General features: G+C 32.4%; 2 protein-coding genes across 7 annotated transcripts in view; one reads left to right on the plus strand and one right to left on the minus strand.

Moving 5' to 3' along the window:
- The window catches only part of LOC148621636 (echinoderm microtubule-associated protein-like 2), a 30,109-nt gene extending 14,886 nt beyond the window's left edge, over positions 1 to 15,223 (plus strand). For 5 of the 6 annotated variants that reach the window (XM_088576212.1, XM_088576210.1, XM_088576211.1 and 2 more), the window contains exons 6-26: positions 472 to 674; positions 1,951 to 2,048; positions 2,385 to 2,559; positions 3,157 to 3,367; positions 4,779 to 5,090; positions 5,374 to 5,521; positions 5,894 to 6,043; positions 6,409 to 6,481; positions 6,796 to 6,894; positions 7,771 to 7,857; positions 8,111 to 8,254; positions 8,631 to 8,771; positions 9,030 to 9,143; positions 9,648 to 9,803; positions 10,152 to 10,292; positions 10,617 to 10,687; positions 10,894 to 10,988; positions 11,381 to 11,487; positions 13,305 to 13,404; positions 13,729 to 13,955; positions 14,528 to 15,223. In XM_088576212.1, the coding sequence (XP_088432338.1) occupies positions 472 to 674; positions 1,951 to 2,048; positions 2,385 to 2,559; positions 3,157 to 3,367; positions 4,779 to 5,090; positions 5,374 to 5,521; positions 5,894 to 6,043; positions 6,409 to 6,481; positions 6,796 to 6,894; positions 7,771 to 7,857; positions 8,111 to 8,254; positions 8,631 to 8,771; positions 9,030 to 9,143; positions 9,648 to 9,803; positions 10,152 to 10,292; positions 10,617 to 10,687; positions 10,894 to 10,988; positions 11,381 to 11,487; positions 13,305 to 13,404; positions 13,729 to 13,955; positions 14,528 to 14,650 (2,975 nt within the window). In that variant the 3' untranslated portion in view covers positions 14,651 to 15,223. The remainder of the gene's footprint in view (positions 1 to 471; positions 675 to 1,950; positions 2,049 to 2,384; positions 2,560 to 3,156; positions 3,368 to 4,778; positions 5,091 to 5,373; positions 5,522 to 5,893; positions 6,044 to 6,408; positions 6,482 to 6,795; positions 6,895 to 7,770; positions 7,858 to 8,110; positions 8,255 to 8,630; positions 8,772 to 9,029; positions 9,144 to 9,647; positions 9,804 to 10,151; positions 10,293 to 10,616; positions 10,688 to 10,893; positions 10,989 to 11,380; positions 11,488 to 13,304; positions 13,405 to 13,728; positions 13,956 to 14,527) is intronic. The other variant, XM_088576208.1, reaches the window with a different exon arrangement.
- LOC148621637 (uncharacterized) lies at positions 15,134 to 20,554 on the minus strand. Its single transcript, XM_088576213.1, has 9 exons — positions 20,401 to 20,554; positions 19,488 to 19,684; positions 19,015 to 19,206; positions 18,525 to 18,597; positions 17,885 to 18,046; positions 17,296 to 17,369; positions 16,826 to 16,874; positions 16,154 to 16,249; positions 15,134 to 15,547 (listed from the first exon to the last, which is right to left on the minus strand). Exons 1-9 carry the CDS (start codon positions 20,459 to 20,461, stop codon positions 15,291 to 15,293), a joined length of 1,161 nt encoding a protein of 386 aa, XP_088432339.1. The 5' UTR covers positions 20,462 to 20,554; the 3' UTR covers positions 15,134 to 15,290.
- Positions 20,555 to 22,531: the final 1,977 nt, after the last annotated feature.

Here is a 22,531-nt window from a genome sequence, read left to right on the forward strand (position 1 = left end):
TTACATATAAAAATCGTTATTCTTTATTACTTCTGAACACAGCTATTATCATGGATTTTTCGGATGACATTTTGTGTCACAAGCTTACATTTACGTCCATATCTTTTGTGTTGCTGATGTTTCGCAAATATATAGTTGTGACTAAAAGGACGATTTTTCAAACAACCAATAAAATAAGATAAGTGGTACTTGAATGATATATATTACAGCCATGTGCGACTGAAACTATGTAACTTAGATTTATAACTGCACTCTGTAGTTTGCCATTTTACCTGTATTTACGTATCATTTGCATGATGGTAAAAATAATTGACGTCAATATAATTTGATGCAAATACTATTAACATTTTACATGATTTTACATGAGCAGATATCATGACAAAGTATAACTTGGTTTTTAAATGTGTTTAATAAAAAGTCTATTTGAAAATTTTATGCAAATATATTTTTCTTTTGTATGATTTTTTATAGGGCGTGATAGTGTGATGGCTATGCACTCGCGCAACGACTTGACACCAAAACTTGACACAAATCAGGAAGAAAAGGATGCTGATCTACTTAATAGACTTGAAGATTTGTTAGTCAAAGATAACACGTTCTTTGATATAGATACATTGCGTGAGGCTTTTCAAGCCAAAGACAAACAAAAGACTGGAAAAATATCAAGTGATGAGGTACAAGACCCCTTTTGTATAATATTGACATTTTGACTTTTTATTCCTTACCTTTATTTTGTTGAGGTATTCTATTATATGATTAACTGTTGCTTGGGTCTTGTACTATTGCGGTAATATTACCTTCGATTTATAAACAAAAACCGGGAAAAATCCTTTTGCGCAAACTTTTTATTTTAGAGGTATTATTTGCGATACAATTGTTTTTATTGCGCCACATTTTGATATACACATAGTATAACATGTATGTACCTTTGATGTATGAAACATGCACGACAAGCAGCGATCATGAAAAATATTCACTCTAACTAAATTAATTGTTATTCAATAAAAATAGTAAGTGTAGTCACATGGTAGAGATATATGTAGATGTAAAAAGTGTTCACAATTTAGTTTTTATGAGGCATTAAATCTGGGAAAACGAATGTTACAATATAAAAGGTTTGAAAGGGACAATATATTTTAAGCGACCGAGGGAAAAATATAGACAATCTTCAGTAAATAAGAGAGGTAAGGTTAGATGGAGTTAAACGACAAAAACTGACTTTGCTACAGTGTATTCAGATGAAAAATGTATCACAATCCTTAATGGTTCTTTAAAACATTTACATGAGACTAATGCCGGAAGTTAACACGTCACATATTAAGAGCAGCAATAGGAAGGCAACATAAATGGTATTCTGACAAAAAGACCATCTAAGATCATATGGTCCGAGTTAAAAATGGACGGAGACATACATGAAAGGACCGATGTGAAAAGTATCCGGCAGTCTATGTATAGCGAGACCAGACAATCTTTTTTCTGCTCAACCAAAAAACACGAACACAGTTTCAGGAAATTTTAAAAGAACTTGAAGTTCCTACATACGAATACTTTGTATTATCAAGCGGTATTGAGAGAGGTAGTAAAGAGGAGGGAAGTCATAATATTTATCTCAACAATTGTAGAATATTTCATTACATTATATTGAAGTGGCGAAATCGAATACAGTGATTATTAACGCGAATAGGTTCACGTTTCTTAAGCAGGTGGCGCAAACGATACACTGGCGCAAAAATAGGGCAAACGGATAATTCCAAAAATTAAAGGTTTATTTGTGCTTCCGTTTGATATTTTTACAAGTGTCTGCGAACCCGCAGTATAATCAATATGAAGAAATATTGGAAGTCCAGTGGAATTTATGATTTGTAAAAATATTACATCAAATTAAAGAAATCTACTGTTAAATTACTAAATTGAAACATAAAAAAATAGTGTAAACTCTTATAATTTTAGGTATTTGATATTGTTGCTTTAAAGCAACAGCCGCTGTATGGTGCGTTACTCAAAGCTTTGGTCAAACGGTGCGACATGGAAAAGAATAATATTGTTAGGTAAGTTTGAGAATGACATTGATATCTACATTTAGGCATATGCATCCGAAGTCTTTATTATTTTGTTGAAAATAGATATAACAAATATGTACTTGCTTGAATATTGAAGTTAAAAGAGTTGAAAATACCGTGTTTATTAATTACTGGGATATCAGAAGGCAGGATTATTTTATTCATCAACTTATTTTCTTGTGATTATTGCAAAAATATTTGTAGCAAATGCAAGTCGTTTTTTCCGGTAGCATGAGACGCCGATATTATGAACGTCACAATGAAAACTCGGGAAATAGTTACATAAAAAATTTTATACAGCAACGTTATTTTATATTTTTCAAGTTGGCCAGAATTTCTAAGTTTTCTTGAAAAATCTCAGAAAAATGCTTGGAACAAATATCCTGAAATGGCTTCCCTTCCTGAAAAAATGAGGAGTAAAACACCAGTTGCTCCAGAGGCATCCGACATGTTGTCTGAACAAACAAAGTCAAGATTGATGAGCAGATTACTCAAAAAGGCGAGTAGACAATTTAAAGTTTTTTTTTAAATTAGAAAGGGTCTCCATCTTTGTACAAAATAGCAAATTTCTTGATTGGTCATTTGTTTTGTTTGGATATTTCTTCCCCTCTAGAATATCGAATACATAATCAGGTTCCATGGTCAAAATAATATGCAACCCAAAATGTAGACTCAGGTCACCAGCGATCAATATGCACAATATATGAGTAAATTGCCGCTAATGAAATAAAATTAAAACAAAGATAACATATTTAAATTACTTTAATTACTATGCATTTGTAATGAAAAATGATATAAGTAATTTGAAAAATACATTTAAACGCTTTTTTTAATTTGAATATTAAAACGTATAAAAGTAAATAAAATAACGTCATATTCGCTCAGCCAATTAAAAGACAGAATGCGTCACTGGTGACCTTGGGTTATATTTGAGAGAAACATGTGGAACGAAAGTATTAACTGGGCTGCAGTATTACAGGTAATTGATTGAAACATCTGCTGAGTTATTACAAAGGCGGCGAATAACATTCAGACTTTCAATTTATGGTTAAGGATTTTTAAGATAGAAAACATTTCTATTATCGTTATCTTTTAGAGTTCAATTAATAAAGCAGAAAAACTAAAGAAAGAAGCAAATCAGCCAACCGAAGACAAAACGTCGGATCAGAAAGCCGAAATAAAGACAATAGCAGAACAGACTCCAAACGCAGCAACGGAATCAAAAGAAAGCACTCTTGTAAAAATGGAGTCACAAAAAGCAAATGATCAAACGAAAGAAAACGTAAACGGTACGACAGAATTGCGAGGTTATTTTTTATTGTTGTAATGTACATTAGGTTTCAGTACAAAGCATTTTGAATTTTGCTTCACGCATGCAGATTTCAATATTTTGTTTGATTTGTCCGTGTGTCTATTTAATTTTAGTCATTAACGAATAAATATTGAAAAAAAAACAAGCTTAAAATTACATAATTTTGTAAACACACTTTCAAGTAAGCTCTGAAAGGCCCCGACAACAAAAGTAATATAATCCATGGTAACAGAACGATAATACATTCCTTCAAAGTAAGCTAAAAGTCAAATAACGACAAGTAAGAAAACACACAAGCCCAAAAGAAGTGTTAGTATAAAATCATTCACAAATTTGAACTGAAGATGTGTTTCTACAAATCGATAGAAATATTTTTTTTAAACCTTCATTTTCATAAAATATCTTAGATTTTGAGAATCAAATTATTAGCGTATAATCTTAAAATCAATACATAATACTGAATTAAAATTCTGGTAACTAATTTTTATCAAATATTTGTAAAACATGATTTTGTATTTCTTTTTGTAACAAATACAAGTATTTAAGTAAAATGTCGGTATAATCTAAGCACATGGTAAACAGTAAACTGGCAGCAACGGATCAACTGTGAAATGAAAATTCAATATTCTGGAGATATTGGTTTATTGGCACTAAGAACTTGAAACTTTACAATTGGAAAGTCAAAATCATTGCGTTTGTCATTAAGTTTCGATTTCAAACGTCCCGAGTCATCTATGTCTAGGTAACGGTCTAGATACGAAACAGACGCAGGTGTGCAAGAACTATGTCTCTAAAAATTCAAGTCAATTCGATAGATTTCCTAAAGTTAGGAGTATTCGTTAATATAATGGAAACTGAAATTAGAAGACTTGTCTAGTCGCGCCTGTTTTTTTTCTGTAGTAGAACTTGTCTAGCTTCATACGAAAATAAAAACAGAAAGGCGGAAAGTGCCACACAGTTTGTTCCAATAGGTATTCCAATGGTAAAGTAGAACACATGTTGTCCAAACTCAAAGAATACTAGTATATTGTATCAGTCTCAAAGTAATTCTTGTTAAATAAAATTTTGAGAATGCAAAAATTTAGAAGTTCCATCCACTCATTCTCATATAAGGCTATGCTTTAATTTTCTGTCCAATCGGTTTATTATTTTTGTAAGAACCTCATTTTTTATAAAAGTATACCAATACTGTTAACTAAAATTTATTACATTACTATTTAACAAATAGAGATGTCAAATTAAATATACTCGGCTTTTGTAATGTTTAGTTAAACAGATTATTATGATATAAATGTAGAGAATCAATAAAAATAATTGAGTCAACTATGTATTTAACGTCACTCGTAGTAGCTTCCTTTTTTGCTTTTTTGTTCAGTCAAATTGATTATTTCAATTTTAACTAATAGAGCAGAAGAAGAAAGACGATGACCAGGAAGACAAAGTTGATCAAAAAGACAAGTTGAAGACTGAGTCAAAAACTACAGACAGCACATCCGATGTGTCCAACACCGAAGAAATTAGTCCTCGTGAAATAACACTAAATGACAAAAACAAGTTACCGAAAAAGAAAAATGATGAACCTCCCAAAGAAGAAACTCTTTCTGTTCCCGACTCTTTAAAAGTTGAGAATATTGAAAACATACAAAACGAAAAGAAAGAGAATAATGAAAAGAAAGATATACAAGAACAGGATCAGAAAAAAGTAGAAGAACCGAAACGTAAGTTCAAACGATTGGTAAGTGTTGGACAAACCCATAATTTCTAAAAATGTTGAAAGGTCCACTAACCTCGATTAGAAGAGAAAATGCTTCCCCTCAAAGAAGAAAACAAAAAAGTTTATTGAAAGTTAAGAATGAACTACACTTCTACAATGCAAACTAAGTCTTATGATATTACCGCCGAATTGTTCTGTATGATTTGAGTTTTAGGTTTTATTTTTACAGTGATATTTTTCTTTAACTGATTATATTATTGTATGTCGTTTCTTTTCTTTTTTTTCAGCAAAACAGAAAGACAGTGGTGGCCCCGAAGGTGGCTATCTTTCACTTACAAGAAATGGTAATAACATTAAATTCCCCAAACCTTCAAACTATGACAGCCAATCAGTTAAACTAGAACCACCAGAAGCTCGGCTAAAACTAGATTGGGTGTAAGTATTCGTTTGTATTTTGGATATAGCAGAACTAATACAGGATATGTCTTTTACTTTTTAATGGTAAAGAAAATTATAATGATAGACATTTTCAACTCCTGTTCATGTAAGTTTTTTTTATTTTATTTTAGACATGACTACGAACTAATAGATGACTTATCTTATTAAACTTCATGATCTATGTGTACTGAATAAGTTTTAGCACGGAAAACAACTCATCTTTCTAAGCCACAAGATACATAAGTGAAACGTGTAACTGAGATTATGTGATGTCCATCTAAGGTCAATGCTTTAAAGAGCTGAATAATTGTCAGAAAATTACGAAACAGTACTTGTTAGTTCAAACTGTATCTCCGACGTATTTTTAAGGTATGGTTATCGTGGCAATGACTGCAGAAATAACATCCATATTTTAGCGAGTGGAGAGATAATCTATTTCATATCCAACATAGTCGTTATATATGACAGAGAAACACACAAGCAAAGACATTACAAAGAGCACACGGAATATATCAAGTGGTAACTATAAAGTCAGCCTTTTACTACTAAGGTTGGGGACGTGGACTTTGTAAAAGAACCATGATGGACATAAAACTTCGTAGCGTTTTTCTAAGCTTTTACTCGGCATGATGGTTTAAGGTTTAGTAGACAACTGTGACATAATAAGACGTTTGCCTCATTTGAGCCTTGTTTGATCTTACTTTCTATTTACGGGACTTAAAATGTTTATCTTAATTTTCTTCTACTGCACAAAGTTCTCACCGAACATATTCTCCAGATGTTTTATCTTGTTGGTGTATCCTTAACACGACATTGAAGAAACTCTCTTGTTTTGTCAACACATACTATGGTCATTCAAATAAATAAAAGTGATTTATTTTCAGTATTGCTTTGCACTCAAATGGCGTAACGGTGGCAACTGGACAAGTTTGCTCTAAACATAGACCTCAAAACAAAGTGAGTTGGAAAGTATTTTCGGCTATTTGTGAAAAAATGAGCCAATTAGAAATTGTTGTTCAAGTTGAATTGAGGGTAATACGAGGTTAAATCGACATTTATAAAACCTTTCATGAAATTTTCGGTAAATTCATTTAAAGCAATGCCAACAATGTAATTCCGTTTGCATTTTTTTAAAGAAAAGAATATTTACCATAAATAAATTTCAATTTTTTCAATTCTAAAAGTATTCAATTGAACTATATATAATTATATGTATATTTTATCGCTTTTAATCTACTGATACTATAAATAAAACGATTGATTTATTACAGCCACATATTAGAATATGGCGATCAGATACTTTACAGACTGTCAACATACTAGACCAGTTTGAGAAAGCTGTCATGTGTATTTCATTTTCTAAGGCTGAAGTATGTGATTTTATGATACGTTGCATTTTTATCATGTAAATATTCTAATATCCGTAAAACTGTTTAGTTAGTAAAACTAAAAGGATCTGGCTCATGTCGTTTCACTTCAAAGGCCGCTCACTGCGTTTGATATTTCGTTCAGATTCCCATTTGCCCAAGGTATTTTTGTAAAATATTGGAGTAAAATATGCTTACTTGATGTTTAACTAATTGTCACAGACATTTGAAATTATATTTGCTGGAAGAGAAATCCTAATTTTACAGGAAAAATCCAAAAGTATTGGTCAGTTGGAAACGTCAAAATTTCTATGTGATTTTGTATTGAACTTAAGTTGTTCTCACTTTTCAAATGCTTTCTATCTCTTCCTGTTATGAGAGATACTTTACATAGACTAAAACTGCTTCAGTTGATGCTTTATTACATGATGTAAATAAAATAAGCATTTTGTTCATAGATTTTTGACAAATATAACATCACAGAAAATACGCCTAAAACATTCAAGTTTAAACGATGGAGAATTTGAAAATGTAAAATTCATTTTGATAATGTAAATATTTGATAAAAACAAATGCAATGGGCATTCTATGGGGACGAAGATTTTACTATTAGGAACGGGGGAAATCACAGTGGTAATGGGATAAATGGAGAATGTAGGGATGGTATATGGTGTGAATGGGAAGATTATATTATTCAAGGGCTGTATTCTTTCATTAATTAATTCATAGTTATATTCGACGCTTTCATGGGATGTTTTTTTCTATTTTGAGAATTCAACATTTCATTTTCAAAGAAGTTAGCCGGAAATTATTTTCAGTTTTGTAAGCTTCATCACAGTACTATCAGTAATAAAACTTTTCAAATATTTTACTTTGCAGGATATATTGGCTGCCGTGGAAAATACTACAGACAAACGTTTATCAGTTTGGGATACAACAAATGGAGAACTTATAACACAAACAGAGGTTTCTTTAATTTGCTTATTTAAAATAGTGATTAAGTTTTAACACGGTAGCATAAAAAGTCTAAAATCCCGAGTGAATGCTTTTGTTACAGTGCAAGACTGACCCAGGAAGATTTAGAAGAAATAAGTATGCAATACTCTGCATTGTTATTTTGTTGCATAAAATTGTAGTGTTTCAGTATATGTTCATTTCTCGTTATTTTTTATTCAAGGCTTTATGATGTGCTCTGTCTGGTACTTTTTTTAAACTTTAGGTTGAAACCGAACTGATTTGTGACATATCATTTAATCCAAAATACACGGAAATGCTGGTTACATCTGGTAAAGAACACTTACAATGGTGGAAGATATACGCTGAAAGTCGGACTCTACAACCAGTAGCTAAACCCCAATATGATGTAAGCATACGTGTCATTTTTGCGGTGTACTTAACTTTTAGATTCACACCGTTTGTCGCAATAGGAACTCAGCCTCTCTGGCGTTACTACAATAGTGTAGAGCAAGAGGTCAGCTAGTTTTATTAGCGTCTGTTATAGTTGCTTTATCTTCTAATATGTAAAAACTTATTTGTATTTCCAAAGATATAAATTTCTTTTTTTTTAAACTCGAATATATCTAATAGTTAACAAATACAACATTGTTTTTGATGCTCATTCTATTTAGCTTATGGTGATTTTATATTTTTCATTCTGTCTTACTCTTATCAGATAAAGTCAAACATTGCTAAACAAAAGAATTATTGGAATATGTTATAATGATGTATTCATTTTTTAGAATTATCTGCGAGCTAAGTACATAATATTCTTAGCTCACAATGACAAAGGTGATCTAGTTACTGGAGATTCTAATGGAACAATCTACATATGGGGTGATGGAACTAACAAAATCAGTAATTTTATTAAACATGCACATGATGTAAGTTGTAGAGTTTTAGTACTTTTCTAATATTAGCCGGGCTTTTACTCTATGTAGAAAAGTTTAATATTATTTACTAATTTTACATAGGACATGGGACTTTATAAAAAAAAATTTAATAAAACGTAATGCATATGTTTAATATTTTTTGAAGCATTGGAAAAGTTTTTATTCCAAACTCATGATACACAGTCTGTGTTGTTTATTATGCAATCTATGTATGACTGTATTTTTTAATTTTCTGTTTTAATAACAAAGGGGCCAGTATTCGTAGTAATGCACTATAAGAACTACATTATATCTGGTGGAAGAGATGGAATTGTTTACTGTTGGCAGTGTAACAAAAATATGGACAATATTGGAGAACTACAGGTACTCATTTGGGCTGTATTTGTAAGTCGTCTATTGACTGTGTTACTCCATAAAAAATGATGGTACCAAGAAACCATATAAAATACATTTTATATTTAGACTTTACTAAGAAGTATATAAGGTACTATTCCAACATCTAAAATTAAGTTCCATTCTTAGCTATTATTTAAGTATTAGCAGGTGAAATATATTAGAGGCAGCTATTTCGCTGTACCTGTGGATAATGTTGTTTTAGGGTCAGCTACAGCCTGCCCAGTGATGTTATTGTTTTTTTTTTTCGTCGTTCATTGAAGACCTATGGTTGGCATTGAGCTGACATTTTTTTCATTCCGTACGGGTTGGTTTCTCTTTGACATATTCACCATCTTCATTCTCCTTATATTATATCATCCATGCAAATAATGTGCATAACGTCTTTGATAATGACAATGTTATTGTTTTACACATTCATTCTCCACATTGTAAAATGCTGTAAGTCAGGACAAATCAAAACATTTTTTTTAGATTCCAAGATCTGAAGGTGGCATAAGAATGTTACAGTTACTTGGTGATACTCTGATTATTGGAACAACAATGAATTCTATGCTATCTACCCAACTTTCTACAAAGGGAAACTCGCCAATGCATGGAATCCAACTAGATCCAGTACCTATAACACAGGCGAGTATTTGACAATTCCTTAATTCTACAAAAGGAGGAATATTACATCAGATCTTTCAGCTGTATAACTGATGAAACACAGGACAAGTGGTCACATTCGAAGCCAATAAAAGAAAAAAGTATCCAGATAAGTAAAAAAAATCTGCTTGGAACAACTATTTTATTATGTAATGCAATTATTTTTTTGTATGAAAAAAAAACTTTTTTTTACAGCAGTATTCCTAAAAAATGCAATTTTTTTTATTACTTTTTCTTTGGCAAATGGACTGAATATTTCCTTTAAACTATAATTTTCTTCAACTCTTAGTCAATTCTATTATTACAATATATTGTTGCTAATGTCGACAGGGTCATTATGATGACTTGCGCGGTTTGGTAGTTATGCACGAATCACAGCTTGGTGGGGATTTCCTGACTGCTGGAAATGATGGAGTTGTGTGTTGGTTTAACACGGAGAGGCGAGATCCTGTCTGTAAATTGATGTTGAAGGTATTTGTCTCATCTATTTTTTCCTACCTTGCGTAGTAGTGTATTTTGAAACATTTGTAGAAGTTTCATAAGAAAGCAAACAGTAATTGAGTTAACCATCAACAAATAACAACCAGATGATTTAGAGTGAGGTGGCATATGGCAACTTTTTTTCTTTTAAGATAGGATTTTTGTCAGCTCTTATTCATTTTATTTTACCTTTTTGCCATTTCGAAATAAATGCAGATATTTAATTTCACCAGTTCATTATCTTAAAACTGTGTATTACTATTCTTTTTTTCACATTTCTTGTAAGACTTTGAAATAATGTTTCCTTTTTTGTAGGGAATGCAGTTTACTTGTGCTGATTCCTCGTTTGATGGTAGCAGTGTTGTACTTGGAACAAAGAATGGATAGTGAGATATATTTCATCTCAAAATTCGTATACACTACTCATTTATGATGAAGACGAATTAATCTTTTAGAATTTGGATTTGAGTATACTTATTAAATTAACTAATTCCTCTTCTAAAATACTGCGATAGAGTATGTAAAGTCCAATATTTATGTTTTAATTAACTTTTGTATTTCACCTGCCAATATTTATATTTTATATTGACAGTTTGGTCATCCTACACATAGAAGGAGAGTCAAGCTCTGAAGTTTTCAACAGTAAAATTACTAAAGAAAGAATCGATTGTGTACGGTTTTCTCCAGGTATAACATGAATATGTTAGTCGGGGCTTCATGGAATAAATCACCAACCATTGTCTAATAAATTCTAGACATAATTTACTCCAAAATCTTTTTGTGGATCTTGACTCTTATAGAACGCATCTTTCTAGATACCAAACTCCGATTTGTTCTGAATTCAAGTCGATGGTATTTCAAGACATGTTTTTTTTTGTACAAGGCGAAAAAGGAGCTATAATTGATACATTAATGTTTGTGATACGTAATCTTTGTTTGAAACAGACAGGCAAGAAAGATCTGATGCAATTTTAGATAACTAACTTGACAGTGAGAGGTTGGCTTCAAAAAAACTTTTTTTAATAATTATAGATCAGACAATGGGAATGTAGCTGACAGAGCATTCTTGCTAATTTCAGATTACACTTTAATTGCCGTTGCGAGTCACGATTGCTCAATCCATATGTATCATTTAGCTTCCAAGGAGGATGGCACTTTCCAGTGGGAATTAAAAGGAAAATGTTTGGTAAATTATAGAGTCACTTATACCAACTATGAAATTTTTTTGCCTCCATTTTTTTTAGATTGTTAGATCATTCGCCAACCGTCATGGAGTATAATTAAATCGCTGTATAGGTTCAAATTTTTTCTTCATAAAAATTGTTAAATAACGCTATAACAATAAAGTTGAAAATTGAAAAAGATAGCACTTTCTGTATATCCGTTACACCCTTCATTTCGCGCATTATTAAGCTAGGGCATCGTTGATTCTAGCTGATAAATAGATTGTCTGTGTGGATATAAACCACTAAAATCCCCAAATGTATTTCGTAACACAGTGTTAGCCATCATTTGCAGGATATGAGTGAAGCTGACCATCAGCTGACTGTTCCTATACTTGGTTTAATTTTCGTTTTCGTGCTAACATATATACTTATACCCGGTTTGCATTCATATATGATATTTGTAATACATGACGGACTGAAGGGTTTCTGAAGACCCTCCTTATCATTTTGGGGTCCCTCACAGACGGTGTAAAGCATCGAAGGGTTTACACAGTCCCCGGAAATAGTCATACCCGTGAATGTGGGTCATGGTCTATTCGGGGAAATTAGTTGTCATGTGACCATATTCAATCATTAAATTCATTAAATGCATTATCACGTGATTTAATGTCGATCCGTGACCTAGTGATCCAATTTGTGATCTGCACACTATTAGTATATTGTACAGCCTTCAGCATTTGCTGAATCTTTGACTCGGCAAAATACTTTTTCAGATAATACTTAGTAAAAAAAATAATTCCAAATCATCTTCACAGAAGAGGTTTTCAAAATGCTGGAATTTCGGATCGACAACATATTTTTCCAGTCTGTTGGACGCGTTTTTCCACAAATACTTGGTCGGGATTCCAATGGGAACAAATTGTGCTCCTCTACTTGCTGACCTATTCCTTCACTCTTATGATGCTGACTTTATAGCTGATCTGATCCGAAAGAACATCGTTTAGCTAGATCCTTTAATCTCAGTTTCCGAGCTATATAGATGACGTATTATCTTTAAAACAATCCTAATTTCGGGGATTGATACATCGCATCTACCACAAAGAACTTGAGATAAAGGATACTACAGACACTTTGAAGTCAGCCTCATATCTTGAACTACACCTAGAGATCGATGGTAAGCAAAACTATTGACCAAACTTTACGACAAACGTGATGCCTTTTCATTCAGAATTGTCAACTTTCCTTTCATCTGTGGCAACATCCCTTTAGCACCTGCGTATGGAGCTTTCATAACACAACTCATACGTTATGCCAGAGGTTTCCGTAACTACGCAGACTTTTTGTATCGCGCTAGACTTCTTACAGTGAGGCTTTTAGAACAGGGTTATGTTGCTATAAATACAGAGGTTTTATGTCGTCATCATGAACTCGTGGATCGTTACGGTGTATCCATCTGCATCATGAAAACTTATTTGTTCAGCATGTTATAGTTTTCCTTTCGTCTTTCTTCTACGCCGGACTTGACTTTTTTTGTGAACAACTAGGCGGATGTTTCTAGAAAAGCAGAGGACGCTTATCGTACCCGTGCACCTGGTCCATGCTCCCAGTTTTTAGTGGAATCCGAGTTATGTTCTTTGTAATTTAATCAATAAACAAGTTCTATTTCAATAAAGTCAAACAAGATTTTTTATTTAATTTGTATCCATATCTTACAATGAAAGTACAATAGAACTGTATCTGTATTTCTCAAGTTTCCATCTAATACAAAATTCACACGCGTAATTATGTACCATGAGGTTCAATGTCACACGGCGGTACTAACATTTTGTATCTTTAGGGTCATGTCGATCCTGTTATGGATGTTGATTTTTCTGCCGATTTGTACAACGACCATTTCTTATTAAGAACCTGCACAGAAAAGCCTGAGACGATATACTGTAAGTGAATGTAAAATTATTCAAACACTTAAAAATAAACTTGTTGTCTCCTGGTTTTGAAAACAATATTCGCTATTTTATTTTCTTTCTAATGACTACTTTGCTGATTTTCAATGTAATGTGACATTGTTGAAAAGTTTTCTCTCGTGTTAAAAATGATTTGAGATGCATGATGTGTTGTTTCGGGGAGAAACCAATTTGCTGAGATATCTTAAAATAAGTAGGCAACAGTTATTACAAATATCTGTACTATCTAAATCGTATACAAACTATTTTTTTCCTCAATGAAACATACAAAATAAAACTATTTATTCGTTATCAAAGGGAATTCACAGACGCTGGATCAAGTTGACATGGCTGACTGTTTAAATATACCGTGGATTACAGAAAAATGCAAAATAACACCGGAAAATATCGGTTTATGGTGGTCGAAGATTGAACAAGAGGGCGAAATCAACTGTGTTGATGTAAATACAGAGTCAAGCCTTATTGCTCTTGGAGATTCCTGTGGAAATGTATGTCTCTATAGATATCCATGCAATAGAAAAGGGGTATGTTTTCAAGTAAATAGATAATCAAATTTATGTATATAAAGAATTATTGTCTGTCGGGAAATTACTTCTAAAGTCTGTGATTAATTGTGTCACTCAAAGTGTATTGTGACTATACACATTCGGAAATTGTACATCGTATTTAATAAAAAAAAATAACAAATCATATCGATACATAACTCCCAACTTCGGATATTATTTTAAGTACACAATTAGAAGAGTATAGGCGATGTCTTAACTTCAACAGGTAAAATACCCGTGATATATACTATTACCATTGTATGACCAGGTAAATGATAAAGACGGTCGTCACTAAATACCATGCTTCGTGTCCTTCTTGTAATAGTTCAAAGTTTGGTCAAACAAGAATGTTAATTGGTACTTAGTCGCGGTTGGAGAAGACAGCAGTTAAAATATACATTAATCTATTTATCTAGTCTTGGTCATAGTTAAACAACCAGTGGTCTCTAGTATCCGTTGGCCAAATTTCATTTACCAAAATGACCGTGCACATTTTAAATGTGTTTGATTTGTATCTCATATTAATTACAAATTTAATGTATTGTTTTCAGATGTTCTGTCATATGTACCATGGACATGCTTCCGTCCACAATGTTAGTTTCTCTAAAGATGGACATTATGTTATAAGTGTTGGTGGCAAGGACTCGTGTATCATACAGTGGAAAATCGTATAAAAGCGGGATATGTGGATCATTGTGTGCAATACTCATTTATTACTTTCGTCGATTTTTTTAGTTGTCTACTTTGATATTTGTTATTTTGTTTATTACCCAAACTACGAAATCAAACCAAATATTACGTTTATTCATAACGTGGCACCCCAATTTTAAATACACATTATTTTCAAATGCAATACTTAACTTCGTCTATATTTTATTACATCAAAACTTAAAAGATATAGAATATTTAGAACATTTTTATTGGTTCTGCATTTGATATTTCTAATAAATATAATAGATAATGTGCTACAAAGTTCTATGTAATTAAAAGGCAAGTATTTAAAATGTTGATAGATGATTATTGGTTTTATTCAACACCGTGAACTGATTGGCATGATCTGCTTCGAAGATGATCCTATTTGTCGGCATATATCTTCTACAAATACTGGAACTAAATGACTATCATTCGATTCTTTTTATACAAAAAACAAAGACATATAAAAATCAACTTTTAATATACATGATGAAAATGAATACAGCAACATATTAGTTGATTACAACATGTACAATAAAATATTTGTCTACTTATATAGTACTTTTATTCTATCACAATTTGAGTAGTTTACTGTGCCTTTTCTGCGTCAATGAAATATCTTCATGCCATTTTCTTCATCTCAGAAACTCCTGGGAAATACCAATACGTGCCTTTCACATTCTTTGACAGCTTCATGATATCATCGCTTACACCATCACCTCCTGCTCCTGCCCCTACCATTCGATCGAGCATAAAATCGAGGTTTTCCGGAGATGCCGAGTAACCAATGAAAAACAATCCTGCTTCTCCTGTCACATTCCCGAACGGCATCGATTGCCTTACTATTTCGAAAGCTTTCTTTTGCTCGTAGTTATTTCCTGTGTAGAAATTGTAAATGCATTTCAGATATCAATACAATAATAGTATTTATATTTATAAATAATAAAACTTTTGCAGAATATTTAAATCCTATGGACTTCAATGTGAAATCGTTTGTTTGGCTTCATCTTAACTGACTTGATAATGAGTACAATAAAACATTTCTATTAAAATGACATTACAGTAAAAATCGTGCAATTACTACTAAAATTACTCATAGCAATTGCACATATAAGTTTATAGATTTTAAAACCATTTCTTATAAGTTTATTCAAGGGAGCGAGGAATCGATTTGTAATGAAAAAAATAACATAATTCAAGAATAACAAAGATAACAGCAAGAAGGGGAAAGTAGACACACACAATAAAGAACATGAAATTAAAAAAAAACATGCTCATAGATTCAAAAATAAATGAGCTCCCAGACTCGACTAAAAACTGTGAGCATTAGAAAGCACTGGTATTCTAAGGCAATCAAACACTGCAAAGATTATCAAGGAATCTTTGAAAAAGAAAAAGGATGATAAAGGTATCAATCAAGAAACAATGAAAAGCATTCAGTGTGAATTGAAGACATTAATATCCATTTTAAAGATCAATCCTACCTCCAGTCATACGGGCAACGTGAGATGACATCGATTTCTTCTTCAGTTCAATACTGTCGGGTCTGGAGCGGCCAACCCATCCTTCCATTGTTTTTTCTGAGACATTTCAAACAAAGGTTATGACATATCATGATATAATGTGATCCAAACTATGTAAAAGACGTTAAAACATTAATGGAGTTTTCATTCATTTATTTTTCAACATTATTTAAGTGTTTGGTGTTATTTTAACGGCAAACGTTTTGAAAGGGGTGAAATACTGTAACCTAAGCCAGTACTTCCAAAACGTCTATAGTTGCAACTATGATTTTCTTATTGATATGACGTGAAATTCCATTCTGTAACATAGAAACAAATAATTTCCATTTGTCTAGCCATAGTCGTCTATTTGTATGGCACGAAATGGGCAATTTATTAGGTTATGAATACCAAAATATTGACTGAGCCAGCGTCACTCCTTTAACTTCTAGTTTTCATATCATTTCGTTTCTTACGTTCCTAAAAGTTCCTAAGCGTTCGACCTCATAAATAATGTAACAGACAACAAACATATAAATCAAACTAAGAGGTACCTATTTTTATTATTGGAATTCTCTCATATGTTAAACCTTTTTATCCTAAATGCTATTTTAAATATGACTTGTGTTGTATATCATTTATCAAAATTTATACCTTTTTCTGATGAAATTAAATTAAGATCATGAATCCATTTCTGTGTAATCTGCAATGATAATCGAAGTATATTTCGAGATGAGCTTTAAAATTTTTATTGAAATTCAGTGAAAGATTTATTAAGAGTAATTTCATGAGATAAATGCAGATTCTGTTGACTATCTGGAAAAAACCTATACAGTACTTTATACGCGTAAAACACTTCTATTAATTTTGAATGGACTGTACAGTAACGGTAGTGTACCTTAATTTGAAATATTCAAACTTTTCTCATAACAAGTTTTATGACAACTGTAAATCATCATATTATGTATTGACAAAGATTATGACAAATTATACCTTGCAGGGACATCATCTGAACTATAATTACACAAATGACAGATAACTTGAAGATGTCATGAATTGTTTAATTTTAATTTCACATATTCATTGTCTAAGTGACTTTAAACTGAATAAAGAAAATGTCTTACCACATAACTACCACCGGTTTCTTTTTCTACAGCAACATTCTGTCGGTGTTCGTCGTCAGCAGGGTTTTCTGTACCTACATAAACATGACGGGCATAATTTATGATGTGACAGTAGTAAAACTTTATTTGCTACAAAAATGAAATTTATGTCAAAAAAAACACTAAAAATAAATATAAATAAATATTTCGTTCGGCAACGTTCGTACCCACTTGTTCACATTTTGCAATCACAAATGCAAGATTTCAGACTATCAGACGACCTTTACCACGAAAGTGATTCGTCAATATCATCTGCAGAATTCTTGCCCAACAACACAATACCTTTTTTGCACAACTTAAGAAGTGAAAATACCGATATTTTAAACAAGTTGAAAACAAAGCCGGAAACAGCAAAAAGAAGACATAGGACAAGTCACGAAAACAAGGAAGCTTAAAAGGTACACAGAAAAATGAGCTGTACGAACCCCACTAAAATTTAGTGTGAATTGGATGCTCCGAAAGGATTAGCAGTTCCTGCTTTTTTTCCAAGACATTTGCTATGATGCTTATTGAAGGTATGTATTGTGATGGAGCATTATACAGTAATTACCATCTATAAAGCCAGATAAATCCCTCCCATTCTTGTACACAAAACTGTATATGTCATCTGCTTTATCAACACTGCCTGTAGGTAAACTGTTCAAAAACAACTGGCAAAGCTCGAACAACTTGCTAGGGTTGTTTGACTTGGCATGAACGAAAACATCACCACCTACAGAGAAAAAAGGTTGTAATTTGCAAGAATCTGTGGCAGAAAAGTCAATGCAATGAATTAAAAGTAGGAATGTACATTTCAGTGCATTTTTCTTTCATGTAAACAGGTCTGTTTTCTTTTCCTGCGATTTAACATTTTCGCGAAACACATTTTGAACACATTCTTAATTATACCATTGTCTTAGTCCAATCAGTAAATTAATTCTCAAATTATTCAGTTAAAACATCATTTTTCTTTTAGTGGAAAAAATATTTCATTTTTATTTCAGAAATATTGAATTATTCATCACACACTACTCCAATAAAATCGGCATGTAAAGCTACCAAGTAATATACTTCATGTGACAACTTGTCTGAAGTATTTCAGTGGTCATACGTCGAACAGATTCATGTTTGAAATTTGCTTCTTTTTTGTCATAATAAAAATATGACTCAAAAATGTATTAATGAACTTAATGGTATATAATGGTACCTACCAGAGCTGGGCATGTCTCCCAGTGCACCTTTTCTGTAAGCATACGTATAGTTTTGTTTTGGAACACCTCCAAGCTAAAAAAGTAGAACTAACTGTTAAATATAGAGGTTAGACATTTGTTGAATAGTTGGACATGTTGAATTTGAATGTTTTATTCAGTAAATGACAATTTTGGAGTGGTGTAAATTACTCTTTACTTGAAAGAGTAATCAAGGGAACCAAGGTTAGGGCGATAATCAAAAGAATGTAATCCAGGGACAAAGACCAGACATGGAAAACAGACATACACAACAAAGAACATAAACCATGTGTTCATTTATCTGGCAGATTAACAGTGTTTTTTAAGTTCAAAATCAGTTGCAATAATGGCAATCTTCCTATTCAAAGTGCAACATCTTCATGAACATGGTATATTTGTTATATTTCAATCCTAAATATATTTTAGAATTTCAAGTTACATTCTAAGCTTTGTATGAAATGTACATCCATACCTGTCTATATGTGGTTGGTCCAAAACCAACACCAGCCCAAATTTCGTCAGATTCGTCCCTCATCTTTGGATCAGAAACCTGATCGACCATTGACTGGAGTTTGGCACAAACTCTTCCTACTTCTTTAACGTTTGCAGTTGGTTTTAAGTTGATCCATAGGTACATGGCATGGTCTTTCCCTTGTGAGAAAACCTATTGTAATGGAAGTGGTTAATAAAATGTTAGAAAACACATTGATAATTTTTTTTTTTCTGGAAGATTATAACGTTTTCACCAGTTTAGTCAAGACTGGAGGGCTAATTTCATTTCTGTTGTTGTAAGGTATCTTTGTATTACTTTAAGTAACTCATGCGTGGCTTTTACCTTGTTCATTTTATTTTGGTTGAAATTGATTACTATTATTCCTGTTAGCGTTGGAAAATTGTATTTAGATTCAGTCATGGCACCAATTTTACCCTGACAGAAACACTTACAGACGGTTGGCTAGCTGGAGGTCCGGCGGCATGTACAGGTTTTGGTGTTATCACTTCAACAGCCTCAGATAGTGTAGTTTTGACGTTGTTCTTGTATAACCAACTCAGGCCAGCCCCTACAGCAACGCTCCCGACTAGTATTGGCCTTCCATAAAGAAGGACTTTAGACCTTCCGGTAGAAATACCACGAGTGCTACCTAAAAGAAGACAAAAGTTGTATTTGTATGATAGATCAGTGTATACTGGGGAAAACGATGAAGTTGTATCAAGAAACATTTCAGAAGGATTAATAGTATTGAAGACAGAAAAATTATCAGAAAGTCTTTCATCAAGTTACCAAAGTATTTCCTATTTAATACATCATATCGTTTAATCTTATTTAAGCAAAGTGGTATACATGTAAATCATACTTGTTTACATATTATATGATGACACTTGTCATAATTATCTACAATTCAAGATAGATATTGATATGTTTTCTTGAAATAGACAAAATTGTCAAGGTATAACTATTTAATGTAGTAAGTAGATAAAAGTAATTAGATTGTGTACTCTTAGGTAGTGTAACGCAAACGTCTAGTTCGGTCATAAATGAGAACATATCCCGGATATAAATTTCTGCTTACTCACAAATTTATCCCGACTATGTTGACATTGCAATAAATTTTGTGAGATCGGATATTGAAATGAAAAAAAAACATCCACATGCATGAACTTCAGTTAAATATATGTCGTAATGAATTCTTAAGGTTCAAATGTCAATACAAATATTGTTTGTAGTAGAATGTTCGCTCAGGTAGATAGTTGTAAGTTAAAGTGCGTGTCTATATAGTTTAAAAAGTACTTCATGCATAATAAATGTGTCAACATACACTATTGTATTAATTAATCGATAACACGTTTAATTACTTACTTGTAAATGTTGAGTGAAGTTTCCCGAGCTGTCTAACGCTACCCCTGAGAGCTGCCATCATTCTTAGTAAGAGATAGGTTGTAAACTACTTTTGGTTCAGCGAAGGTCATGTGACTTGATATGTCTGACATTGACATTGGCCTATTTTTCTTGCATAATTTTTACTAAAATAAAAAGGTATTTAAAGCATTATATAGTCGTCATATGCCCCATCTGTAGGCGTTGGCAATTTTTCTAAATTATTGTTGTCTGTACGATTGTATCACAATTGTCGTCTGCTAAATCAACACAATACAAGTTGAATAATATTATGAGAGTATTTAAGAATTTTTCGCGGTAAACTTCGTTCCATTATACTTTAAAAAGTAATCAACCAAAACTAACCTTAGATCCCCCAAGTAATAAATAAATAAAAACTGAGATATCCGAGTTCAATAACGGCAAAACAATAAGGGGACAATTCAGACGCATCAAATCCAAGTAAATGACCAGAACGTAAAAACGGAAAACAAAGACGATCTACATACACAATGTAGCGAACCGAATAAAATACAATACATATATAAAAAAAAAACTGAAACGTAACACAAAAAAATAAGCGCTACCATTGTGAACTCGCACAAACAACGGAGAATGACACCAGGTGCTCCAAAAGGGTAAGCATGTCCTGCTCTTTTACATTGCAAGTGAATAAGTGAATAAAATATGTTATTAACCTTCTACCCCAAATACTTTTAAATATGTCAAAAACTGACCAATTGATTTGAATTAAAGTCGGGCATCTATACGGGGCCAATATGAAAAAAAGAGGGCCAATACGGCATTTCCGGTCGTTTGACACCACCATTTTGAGTTAAATTTGTTTTTTATGAACTTTGATTATCAGATCTAAAAGCTGCAGAAACACACAAAAAAATCTTCCATTTTATACAAAAAGGATCTTTAAGACTGATTAAGGCAAATAAACCTATATGTTCTTGGTAAAACACGAAAGCGACTGTTCTACAAATCATCTAGTTGAGTTGGTTAAAAAAATTATCAATAAATATGTAATTTCATATTTATTAAGATATAGTAACAGTCGGCAACTATAATGAAACTCCCGACACGAGTCACAAAGGCGTCCCATCAAGAACAACGGAGCGAATAATAATTCGCACTTGGGCAATACCATTTAATTCAGCAGAGTATCATGATGTTAACAAAAAAGAAAAACGGAAATTGTGGAAAATCATCATCCTCTGAAATAATTAAGATGATCAAAAATCACTATAGAACATAGGACAATACCAATTATATTTATATGAACGCTAGAACATTTGATCTTGAACTTGTTATATGAAAAACTGACACCGTGTCAAGAATGTACTTGAAGTTTTCAAAGGAAATGAAATGTATCTCTATGTTATTTCGATGCCCTAAAATGATGGTAGTATGACAAAATTTATTTTTTTAATCCTATGAACTCCTTTCATTGACTTGCTCTGTTACAGTATGTCAAAAGGAGCTACACCACTGCAGTTCGTAAGTGTCAATTAAATTTGTCAAGTTAATCTGGTTATATGTGGGCTATAAATGAAGATACCTTGTCTCACTTGTGAAGCAGAAACTTCTTATCGGTCAATCAAATTGTGATGACATACATATTAACAAAGGCTGGACGTATCTATGGTTATGAAGCTTACCTGAGAGTACCCGTGCGCTTTTGACTACTGCCTAGATTTTGTCAGTTTGGCAATCTTGTTATTACCCTTCAAAAGTAAGGCTGAAATACAGACAACGAGACAGAAAATAAACGCAGAATTTTAGTAATGCAAGAACGAAAAAGGACTGTAAATTCATGGAACAACATGGGCTGTTCAGTGACACCAATTCTTGAATGACGCAAAAGGCAATCTGATGAAACGTGAAGGAGACGAACTAGGTAACGCCGCAACATATACACGGGAGAGAGAGGAGGTAGTCACGGACAAAGCTCATGAATGTTAAGTTAAGCATAAATCATCCAAGGAGTCAACAGCAAAGAGAGACTGTCCAACACCACGAAACAAGTGGCCAACAGCATCTTCTAAGGAGAAATGTTACATTCAGCATTGGCAGGTGTATATGTACACTGAAATACAAAATGTAT

The sequence above is a fragment of the Perna viridis genome, chromosome 3 (assembly GCF_037379345.1).
Source record: "Perna viridis isolate PV_CMFRI_1.1 ecotype Kerala chromosome 3, ASM3737934v1, whole genome shotgun sequence".
NCBI lineage: Eukaryota > Metazoa > Mollusca > Bivalvia > Mytilida > Mytilidae > Perna > Perna viridis.

What these genes read in the sequence shown, in the direction of transcription:
- LOC148621637 (XM_088576213.1), bottom strand. Translation starts at nt 20,461, where the DNA reads ATGATGGCAGCTCTCAGGGGTAGCGTTAGACAGCTCGGGAAACTTCAC. An exon ending in ACTTCACTCAACATTTACAA is followed by an intron (nt 19,685 to 20,400) that starts GTAAGTAATTAA and finishes GTCTTCTTTTAG; the next exon opens with GTAGCACTCGTGGTATTTCT. An exon ending in TTTAATTTCATCAGAAAAAG is followed by an intron (nt 16,250 to 16,825) that starts GTATAAATTTTG and finishes GAAATGTCTCAG; the next exon opens with AAAAAACAATGGAAGGATGG.